Here is a 12,137-nt window from a genome sequence, read left to right on the forward strand (position 1 = left end):
ACACTACTAACCGATCCGTCACCGGTACACTACACAATGCGGCTTACACGGCACAACTGCGCAAACAACGGGTGATTGTACTATGTACGTCACATGACCATAATATGTGGTAGGCTGCATAGCGTAAAAATGGCATGTACCCGTGCATTGTTTGCAAGAAAATCGGGTAACGGTCCATTTGTATTGCGTATACGTTCACGTTGTGCGTATCAAGTTTGCAGTCTTAAGGCTCCTTTCAATACCCATACCTCCCTAACGAAGCATTTGTGCACCAATGTTCATATAACATTTTTTGTTCAGAATTACTTATACTATCACTCTTTAAAATACTGACCTCTCCTCCACAAACGCCCTGTATAACCTCTTTTCAGATAGGGCACTGCAGAATATTGGAGGTTCACAGCAAACGTTTTTCTGATATATGACCTCCCTATGCACTTCTTACTGGGAATCTACAAACCATGTCAGGAAAATCTGAGATACCTAACAGGGCGTATACCACTTTAATCTACGGCTCCACTGCTGTCGTAACTGACTATAGCAGAGCCGCTCAATCTATAAGCAGTTTCCTTAGCAAAGTGCATATGATATATGGCCAAGCTGGTGTACCTTCTCCGGTAAGGATACAATGTTTGAAATATTTTAATTATCTCTTTAAGGATGAAACTACTTTTACATGTAAAAAGGAAATCAAGACTATAATAATATATTCTACCTACAATATAGTCATTGTGTAAGTAGGCTGTTTAGGTTTCTTTATTGGTAACGCCACGTAGCGCTCTGTATGAAAATCACTGGCTGTGCTGTGTGCAGTCTGTGGCTGGGTGGCATTGTTTTAGTATTCGCTATTGTAGTGTTGGGCTGTTGGCTGTTAACAGCGCATAGCGTTCGGCAGTTGGAGGTGAGCCGCCAGCAGTGGTGGATGTGGGGAGAGAGATGGCGGAGTTTTGAAATTTGTAAGACTGGATGTCATGAACTGCTATATACATTATGACTTTTGAACACTATTGAGGTAAATACATTGTTTGTTCTCTATCAAAATCTTTAATTTGCTAACTATGCCTATTAGAAGTTAGTGCCTTCAGTAATTTGAATCTTTTATTTAGCCGGTAGTAGTGGCGCTCGCTGTATTGCAGTTGTTCGAGTAACGAAGATTTTTGGTGAGGTAAGTGATTTGTGAAAGGTATAGGTTAATGTTAGTCAGGGCCATTCTTCTGTAGGGATTTTTGAAAGTCAGATTGCGTTGCGCTAAAAACATTGTGTGTCAGTTTAAGCACAGTCATCTATAATTGTTCTAAGTGGACGTTTCAATTGGAGACAATTTACGTCCAAAACGCTCAGTGTCTCGAAAATGATAGCTGCGTTAGGTACTTACGGAAATGTTATAAAAGTATTCTGAGTTCAGTGTTTCTCCAAGACTTTTTGGTACTTCTTCAGGAGTGTACAGCCACCCAACGTAAAGGGATTTCCATGGGCGATCCACTTGATCAAAATTCATTCCGTGTATCACTTTCGTCTGTAAGAAAACAGAAAAGGTAATTCAGTAAAGTTTATAATTTTCTTTTTTCTTTACATTTCTGGACCTGTAAATGGTGAGACCTGCTCTATCTGATCAAAACCGTCCAGACACCTCTATGTAATGCCAAAATGACACTAGATGTCACAAGAGGTAGACGCGTCAATATAAAAGATTGGCGAGGGCAGTATTTTCTTGTCAGTAGAGAAGCAGTAACAGTACAATCGGTCTGAGCCGTGTCACGGCTCAGCATTTTGATTTACCTGCGAGATTATATCACTTGTTTTCGCCGCAGCGATAGGAGGCGTGATCGATGAGCGCTGGTGCGTTTTGGGAGGACGGCTCGGTCGATGGATGGCGAGAGGACGGAAGCGGCGGGGAGTCAACTTGTGCCTGCCGATTAAGGACTGCGACGAGTGTGGCTGTTTGCGAGCGTGTGCGGAGGACGGAATGCTCGCTTGCTTAGCGTGGTTCTCCATGACCAGCTGTTGTTTGTTGGGCCTAGCGCTCGAGTGTAACAGGAAGCTGCACTGGTGCGGTTCTCGTCACCTGGCTAAGGCCGAAATTTTCATATACTTTTATTATATTTCATGATCAATACTTTATTATGGGGTTGGTACTTGTAGCCAACATTTTGTGATTTGAAATACTTCAGAGAATATCATCATGTGCCAGGTGTCTACTGTGAATAATTCTTAATTTGTTTCATAGTGTGTGGCACGGTATCCACTATCATCGATCATTTTATGAAAGTTCTATCCAAATTATCATTGTGGTGTCACCGCCAGACACCACACTTGCTAGGTGGTAGCTTAAATCGGCCGCGGTCTATTTAGTACATGTCGGACCCGCGTGTCGCCACTGTGTGATCGCAGACCGAGCGCCACCACAAGGCAGGTCTCGAGATACGGAATAGCACTCGCCCCAGTTGTACGACGACTTTGCTAGCGACTACACTGCCGAAGCCTTTCTCTCATTTGCCGAGAGACAGTTAGAATAGCCTTCAGCTAAGTCCATGGCAACGATCTAGCAAGGCGCCATTAGCCTTACATAGTTTGATAGTTATCGTATGAAATGTCACATCAAGAATGCTGTATTCACATGAACTATATAAAAGTTAAGTATAGCAGCTACGTACTTTTCTTGCTACCATTCACTACTTATCCTTTTCCAGAATTCACGCCAGTCGGCGTGTGTGTACGCGTGCCTTTCTTTCGGCTACCCGTCACTGTGGACTGGCTGCCTTGTCAGTCCACTACATTGGCGACGAGGATGGGATATGTCATTAATGCCCAAGGCATACATCCGAGTCCAGAGCACCTCCGTGCCATACAAGAATTGCCTTCGCCACAAAATGTGAAGCAGCTACAGAGTGTGTTGGGTAAAATTAACTATTATCATCGCTTTCTGCGCAATGCCTCTTCCATTTCAGCTCCGCTTCATAGCTTACGCCGTAAGGGTGTTCCGTTCGTCTGGACAACGGAATGCGAACGCGCCTTTCGCCAGTTGAAATCGGCGTTGCTTTCTCATACTTGCCTTACGCCATTCGATCCCCAGAAACCCCTTTTGTTGATGGTAGATGCATCGGATTTCGGGATCGGTGCTGTGCTTGCGCACAAAGTTGGCTCGCATGATCGCCCTATTGCCTTTGCGTCAAAATTGCTCTCGTCTGCGCAAAGAAATTATTCACAGATAGAGAAAGAAGCTTTGGCTCTCGTGTTTGGTGTTACTAAGTTCCATGATTTCTTGTATGGTCGTCACTTTACCATCATCACAGACCACAAACCTTTGATGTCGCTTTTTCATCCGAACAAGCCTGTACCTCCACGTACAGCGCAGAAATTCATTCTCTGGTCTATTTTCCTCTCGCAGTACCGCTACGATATCTTGTATCGGTCCACTGCTAAGCACGGAAACGCCGATGCGTTGTCCCGTTTGCCTGTTGCTGAGGATAAAGCATTCGATTCTTCTGAACTTGCTTGCATGTTCATTGATTCGGAAACCGATGAAGTGGTCGAATCGTTTCCGATTGATTTTCGTCGTGTAGCTACAGCCACCGCTGCTGACCCGGTCCTTGCTACCGTTTTGTGTTTTGTTGCAACGCAATGGCCTTTGTCAAAGTCTCGGATCGAGGATCCGTTGGTTCGCCGATTTTTTGCTCATAAGGAGAGACTTTTTGTTCGACGTGGTGTTTTGTTGTTGCGTTCTGATAATGATCAGTCCAGAGTCGTGGTCCCACGTTCGTTACAGTCCTCTGTTTTACGGCTTCTTCACCAAGGACATTGGGGTATAGTGCGAACGAAACAACTTGCTCGTCAGCACTGTACTTGGTTCGGAATCGATGCTGCGATTACGAATATGTGTTCTTCTTGCATGGCGTGTGCCGAACAACAATCCGCACCGCTGCGGAAAGTCTTTGCTTGGCCAAAAGCCACTTCCCCTTGGCAACGCTTGCACATCGATTTTGCTGGTCCATTCTGGAATGCTCGATGGTTGGTTCTGGTAGATGCCTTCAGTAATTTTCCTTTTGTTGTCCGGGTGTCTTCCACGACGTCCTCTGCCACCATCCAAGCGTTGTCTGCTATCTTTTGCATTGAAGGTCTTCCGCAGACTATTGTTTCCGACAATGGCCCACAATTCATGTCCGCAGAATTCCAGTCATTCTGCCAGGCCAATGGTATTCAACATCTGACATCCGCGCCGTTTTCGCCTCAGTCAAACGGTGCCGCTGAACGATTGGTCCGGACTTTCAAGTCACAGATGTTGAAGTTAAAAGAGTCGCATTCTCGGGAGGACGCGTTGTTGCTCTTTTTGTCTTCGTATCGCTCTCAGCCCCGAGATGGTCGCTCGCCGGCTGAGTTGCTCCACGGTCGTCCTCATCGAACCTTGATGTCTTTGCTGCATCCGCCGCATCAGGTTCCTGTGCAGCGGCAGACTCCTGCTTTTGCTCCAGGCGACGTAGTATTCTATCGCAACTATCGCGGTTCACGGCGTTGGCTCCCAGGGCGCGTTCTTCGCTGCCTCGGCCGCACGATGTATTTGGTTTTGGGGGCCTCTGGTGAGGTGCGTCGGCATCTCAATCAGCTGTGCCTCTGTCGTCGCACGGGTTCTGCCGCTCCCCGTCTGCTTTCAGCGACGGTGCCGTCCGGTCAGCGCCCTGGGGACCCATCTACTGGCTCGCCTCATCCCCAGGTGTTACCGACGATGCCTTCCATTTTGCCCCATGGCGACGCGCCGCCGCAGCCGCCGCCGCCGCCGCCGCCTGTTCTCCCGCCGGCGCCGCCCGCATTCGACGCTTCGCTGCAGCCGCCAAACGCCTCCCTGGGTCACGCGCCGCCGAACGCTTCCCGTGACCAGCCGTCCTCCGCCATGGAACTCTTGCCCGCTCCGGACCCCATGGCGTCTTCGCGCGTCGGGTACCCCGACGCAATGGAGGTCGACCTTTCGGCCCCTCCTGTCTCTTTCCGGGCGCATACACCGCATGTTGACGTGCACCCTGGACTAGGTTTTCAGGCGTTTCCTAGATCCCCTCGGACCGAATGGCCGGGTGCGGGTGGCACAGCGTCGCCTGTTGTTAGGCTCCCCACCTCCTCGCATACGTCAACATGGGGTTCTCCCCACAGCGGGCGGAAGCCTTATAACACGACCGTTCGCCGATTTGCGGGGGAGGAATGTGGTGTCACCGCCAGACACCACACTTGCTAGGTGGTAGCTTAAATCGGCCGCGGTCCATTTAGTACATGTCGGACCCGCATGTCGCCACTGTGTGATCGCAGACCGAGCGCCACCACAAGACAGGTCTCGAGATACGGACTAGCACTCGCCCCAGTTGTACGACGACTTTGCTAGCGACTACACTGCCGAAGCCTTCCTCTCATTTGCCGAGAGACAGTTAGAATAGCCTTCAGCTAAGTCCATGGCAACGATCTAGCAAGGCGCCATTAGCCTTACATAGTTTGATAGTTATCGTATGAAATGTCACATCAAGAATGCTGTATTCACATGAACTATATAAAAGTTAAGTATAGCAGCTACGTACTTTTCTTGCTACCATTCACTACTTATCCTTTTCCAGAATTCACGCCAGTCGGCGTGTGTGTACGCGTGCCTTTCTTTTGGCTACCCGTCACTGTGGACTGGCTGCCTTGTCAGTCCACTACAATCATTACACTAGACTTTGTTAAAATTGGTGCGTTTAAATTGCAAATTTCCTAATTCTACTAATATTGCTTGGGATAAACCCATCTATTTCTTGATATTGCCCTATTTGTGTATTAAGTTTTGTTTCTTCTCGAGACTGACTGAATGTATTTTGGAACACATGAGGGGGGGGGGGGGAGTATGTAAATGAAAATTTGCTAGATAACACAACAGTCGTGAAATTGAAGACTTGACAGTGTTCACTCATGTCATCAGTCGTTAATGTTATTTCTGTCTTGTAGCTTACTTAACTGATATAAAATAATTTAGGAATTTTGTGTATTTGTCACGAAAGGTGAACTAATGTCACATAACATTGACATTTGTGTAGGGTTTACGTAAGCTTAAGTGAAATCAGGCGGTAAAAAAAAAAATAAAAAAAACACTGATTATCATTGCCACTTGCCACTTTTTTTTTTTTTTTTTTTTTTTTTGGGTAGGCAGTAGGGAATTTGTTGCACTCTTGCCAAATTTTAAGGTTTGATTTACATGTAGTACAATTCATAAGTTCAATATTTTTCTGGTGTAATTGTTAATATTTGTGCATGTTGTACTATTGTATGATATAATATATCTTTTACTAACAGTACCTTTATGTAATGTTTCAGAGTGGGGCTACATGTTCTTCTAGAGAATGTTTAAAAAAAATTTATTGCTAAAATTTCCTTCTAAACTGTTAATTGTATTAACTTGGATGTATAACCAATTATTGTTAAATAACAGATTTGTGTCAACAAGGCTTGGACCACTATAAATGTGCCTACACCTTCCCCATCCTGGCTCTGCTACCGTCGGTACATCACAAGGTCGGTCATGAGCGTTCAGTGACTTGGATCGTGGACTAGGCATTGAATGTTACCTGAGTAACAAATTCACGCTTCTAAAGCTGTCCAAATCGATGGTTCGCTATGTGATTTTGAAGATGGAACGTAAATGAACAACCGTAGATTAGCCAAGAGCAGGTAGACCACATGTGCTAACGCACAGGGACCGTCGAGCAATGCGGACGGGTAAAAATAAATAAATAAACACCTCATGAAATCAAAGGAAGAAATCGCTCCTGAGTTCCAAAGTGCTAACAACAGTCTACCTAATACAATGACTGTGAGGATGGAGTTAAAAAGTATGGGGTACTACGGTCGAGCAGCTACTCATAAGCCACATATTTCTGGTAGTCAAGACAATAGGTGCTTGAGTGACGGCACTGGACAGTGGTGACTAAAAATGAGTGACTTGGAGTGCTGAATCATGCAGTACCCTGTGCCATCCGATGGAACGGTTTGGGTCTGGCGAAGGGTTGGGGAACGTTAACTGACATCATCTGTAGTGACAACAGTGAAGGGAGAAGGGGGTGATTTTATGGTGTGAGGTATCGGTGGTTAGGATGTAGACCCGTTATTGTCGTTAGGAAAACGTTGCGGATGGATATCAACTCATTTTACAGCACTGCGTGGAGAAACATCTCCGAGGCGATGACTGGTTGTATCACCACGACAATGGATCCTATCATAAGGCAGGACCTGTGGGGCGGTGCTTTGTGCGCAATAACATTCGTGAAATGGGCTGGCGTGCCCAGATTCCTAGTCTGAACTCAGTGGAACACCTTTGGGAGGAGTTGAAACGTCGACTTCGCTCCAGAATACAGTTTCCAACATCGCTACCCTCTCTTGTTTCGACTCTTGCGAAAGAATGGCCTTCCATTCCTCCACAGACTTTCCGAAACCTCACTGAAAGTGTCCCCAGCAGAGCCCTAAAAGTGAAAGGTGGACAAACCCATATTAATGTCCACTAATAGATATCTGGATAATTTTGATCAAATAGTATATGTTTAGCTTTCATAGTGGAATTGTTTACAATTTTTTGACTGAAGTGTGTGATACGTTCAACAAAACTCAACGACGACTTCCAACCCGGAGGCGAACTCCAGAATCGTATAAGTTCACAACAGTACATTGCCTAACCGTTCTAACTACACTACTGGCCATTAAAATTGCTACACCACGAAGATGACATGCAACAGACGCGAAATTTAGCCGACAGGAAGCAGATGCTGTGATATGCAAATGATTAGCTTTACACAGCATTCACACAAGGTTGTCGGCGGTGGCGACACCTACAATATGCTGACATGAGGAAAGTTTCCAACCGATTTCACATACACAAACAGCAGTTGACCGGCGTTGCCTGGTGAAACGTTGTTGTGATGCCTCGTGTAAGGAGGAGAAATGCGTACCATCACGTTTCCGACTTTGATAAAGGTCGGATTGTAGCCTATCGCGATTGCGGTTAATCGTATCGCGACATTGCTGCTCGCGTTGGTCAAGATCCAATGACTGTTAGCAGAATATGGAATCAGTGGGTTCAGGAGGGTAATACGGAACGCCGTGCTGGATCCCAACGGCCTCGTATCACTAGCAGTCGAGATGACAGGCATCTTATCCGCATGGCTGCAACGGATAGTGCAGCCACGTCTCGATCCCTGAGTCAACAGATGGGGACGTTTGCAAGACAACAACCATTTGCACGAACAGTTCGACGACGTTTGCAGCAGCATGGACTATCAGCTCGGAGACCATGGCTGCGGTTACCCTTGACGCTGCATCACAGACAGGAGCGCCTGCGATGGTGTACTCAACGATGAACCTGGGTGCACGAATGTCAAAACGTCATTTTTTCGGATGAATTCAGGTTCTGTTTACAGCGTCAAGATGGTCGCATCCGTGTTTGGCGACATCGCGGTGAACGCACATTGGAAGCGTGTATTCGTCATCGCCATACTGGCGTGATGGTATGGGATGCCATTGGTTACACGTCTCGGTCACCTCTTGTTCGCATTGACGGCACTTTGAACAGTGGACGTTACATTTCAGATGTGTTACGACCCGTGGCTCTATCCTTCATTCGATCCTTGCGAAACCCTACATTTCAGCAGGATAATGCACGACCGCATGTTGCACGTCGTGTGCGGGCCTTTCTGGATACAGAAAATGTTCGACTGCTGCCCTGCCAGCACATTCTCCAGATCTCTCACCAACTGAAAATGTCTAGTCAATGGTGGCCGAGCAACTGGCTCGTCACAATACGCCAGTCATTACTCTCGACGAAGTGTGGTATCGTGTTGAAGCTGCATGGGCAGCTGTACCTGTACACACCATCCAAGCTCTGTGTGACTCAATGCACAGACGTATCAAGGCCGTTATTACGGTCAGAGGTGGTTGTTCTGGGTACTGATTTCTCAGGATCTATGTATCCAAATTGCGTGAAAATGTAATCACTTGTCAGTTCTAGTATAATATATTTGTCCAATGAATACCCATTTATCATCTGCATTTCTTCTTGATGTAGCAATTTTAATGGCCAGTAGTGTATAAAATCTCGTGACAGCAAAGACAGCAAGTCCGTCCATACCAACAAGAAGCTGATACTGAGCACCCGTCACACACGGGAGCTCAAAACGGAAGACATAAATCCGGCGTTCTCCAGCGGGATCACCTTTCTTTTATACACCTGTACACCGCCGAGGTTGCCGAGGCCAGAGGAAGTGAACACTCACAGTTTTCCTCGACCCATTTGCGACTCCGGTAGGTAAACATCAGGACGCCCAGCGCTGTAGAGCACAGGGAGTCTTCTGGGGAAAAATTGCATCTCATCTCACCGCAGCCTCCGCAAAGAAGCCGCCGTCACTCGGTGAAGAAGACGCCAAACAGCCTATACTGGGATGGCCGGTATATGGATAAATCTAAGACTCCCAGTAGAGCTATGTTTCCTAAGCGCATCTGAGGCTAGGCGCAAACCATGATCTGGAACGTTATGAAGATAGAAATTGTCTGGGAACTAATGGCTGCAGACTAGAATGATTTTTATGAGGTGTTTCCAGAAAATTATGGAAATTTTTATTTATTTATTTGTATTTTTTTTAAAAGAATTCTATTAAATCGCCTAGCCTCTTGAAAATAGATGTATTGCCATCAGTTGTTGTACGCTAGCAGTAGTGGTATTGGCGGGTTCTGGTCAAATAGGAGGCATTGTTCTCTTTTATAAATAAACCAACCAATTTCCCTAGCCTACTTTAATGACATGTAAACAAACTGCTCGCTTGTGCCTATGTTTTGTTTATTTAGGGCGTACTGAATGGGCAACACCTGACATGACAATGACGATTAATGCTCAATAATTGTAAAGTTAATTTCCATAATTTATGTGCAAGTTGGCAACCGAGTGTGGGACATGCGTACATTTTCACCCAGGTGTTGTAATGCTTTTAACATAACCGAAATGAGTATTCTTATAGGACAACTGTCCAAGGAGTTCTACCCGATAATATCCAAACAGCAGACTCTGTACACAATTTATTAAATTGCCAATACTAAACTCTTTTAAATAACAACAAATTCATACAACTTACAAAACTTAACAAATGGTTAAAGAGTGAGCTTTAAAAAAACAATCAAGAACCTTTTACACTAGTGCTTTTAGAGTTCACCCAAAGGACAAAATCCAATAATAAGCTATCTTGGCATTACAACTTAAAATGATTTATATATAAAACTTTTAGAAAGATAATGGCGCTTGGCACCGTAAAATGAAAGAAGCGATACAACCAAAGGGCGAAGGCAACTCCCAACGCAATCACAGAGCGAGCTCTCAACACTTTGGAGCCTTCCCACTAGAAACGGTCCCCCAAATAAACCGCTGATAGCTGCCCGACATGCCTCCCACAACCGCCCATCACTTACGCACTTTGGTTATGTTCTGCAACACACGACAGATAATATCAACACAAAATAAATTTCAAAAATACAGTATAACATTCCGACAGCACATGATAACCCCAGCGCCGTTAACTCGGGCGCTCTTAATAAGTGCCGGCCGGAGTGACCGAGCGGTTCTGGCGCTTCAGTTTGGAACCGCGCGACCGCTACGGTCGCAGGTTCGAATCCTACCTCGGGCATGGATGTGCGTGATGTCCTTAGGTTAGTTAGGTTTAAGTAGTTCTAACTTCTAGGGGACTGATGACCTCAGATGTTAAGTCCCATAGTGCTCAGAGCCATTTGAACCATCTTAATAAGTGCCGGAAGCCAACACACTAATCTCAAACAATTGTCGCTTCTTAAAACGAAACAATAAAAGCCAAGCGCACATGAATAGTCAAACCACAATCTTAGAAGTGCCTTAACGACACCAAACGCAACTATTCCACCAAGTCAATAACACAGTAAAAAAAACATACCACTAAATGCTATTACACAACCAAATTGACGAGATCGTGATGTTCAGGTCCCAGAAGATCACATATACCAAGCAGCAGTAATTCACTATGTATATACTGTACAAAACCGCCCTTCTTAGGCAGACTTTACCTAACACATCGAATGCCAAATAAAAAAAAAAAACAACAACAACAACATACCACTAAATGGTATTACACAACCAAATTGACGAGATCGTGATGTTCAGGTCCCAGAAGATCACATATACCAAGCAGCAGTAATTCACTATGTATATACTGTACAAAACCGCCCTTCTTAGGCAGACTTTACCTAACACATCGAATGCCAAATGAACCATACATGAACGCAACTCCGAGCAGGACTCCAGTTGAGCAAATAAATTAGTACCAACAAATATCGTAACGAGCCACACACACAGCAAAAAGTTCCAACAACACCGTCCCACATCAGAAAAGTTCAGAAACCGCTGCTGGAGCTTCCAGGGGAAAATCTGAAGAGCCAACCGAGCCCACACCCTAACCTGGCAGACGACTCCAAAATTCAGCAACTAGTTGTCTCCGGGCCAGAGTACCACAGGACCCCACCGAACCTCCATATCAGACAGGCAGGAAGAACAAGTACGCCGACTCCAATTAATCACCACCGCATGGTCAGCACAGCGGCGAGTCGCCTCCGCCCCAGACCACTCTGCTCATATTGCGAGGCACAACAACCTCAGCGCTAGTCACTAGCAGGTCAGGCAGAGCGAACTTCACGTTCCGTGCAATACCCGGAAAACCCTCTCGCTTTCCGCCGGCCACCGCAAACACACGCCAGCGACGTCATAGCAAATCGACACCGGAGCGCCACCCCCACCAGGACAGCGAACTTTAATCGATTACAGTGCGCGCTCTGAACAAGATCACAGGATAGCGGCGCGCGCCATATCAATAACCTTGTAACTGTCATTTAGTGATGGTAATTTATGACCCAAAAAGTAGCATGCCCCCTTCCCCTCACCACTGTACTACGACTGGTCCTCCCCCCCCCCCCCCACAACTTCCCCCACCTCCCTTTAGTCTCCCCAGCATCCTGAGATTGTCATTCATTGTATGGACCACGCTCGAGCAACAGCGGTAGCAGCAGCATCAGAAAATACAGGCGATATAGCAAATTTCCAACATAGTATAGCACCCAGCGGTTCTGGTCCA

General features: G+C 46.1%; 1 protein-coding gene across 1 annotated transcript in view; it reads right to left on the bottom strand.

The window, feature by feature from the left end:
* LOC124613304 overlaps window positions 1–12,137 on the bottom strand; it is a 46,594-nt gene that overhangs the window by 14,863 nt on the left and 19,594 nt on the right. The window contains exon 2 of the mRNA XM_047141999.1: window positions 1,376–1,516. Within this exon, the coding sequence (XP_046997955.1) occupies window positions 1,376–1,516 (141 nt within the window). The remainder of the gene's footprint in view (window positions 1–1,375; window positions 1,517–12,137) is intronic.

Source organism: Schistocerca americana, chromosome 4 (assembly GCF_021461395.2).
Source record: "Schistocerca americana isolate TAMUIC-IGC-003095 chromosome 4, iqSchAmer2.1, whole genome shotgun sequence".
In the NCBI taxonomy this organism is placed as follows: Eukaryota; Metazoa; Arthropoda; class Insecta; order Orthoptera; family Acrididae; genus Schistocerca; species Schistocerca americana.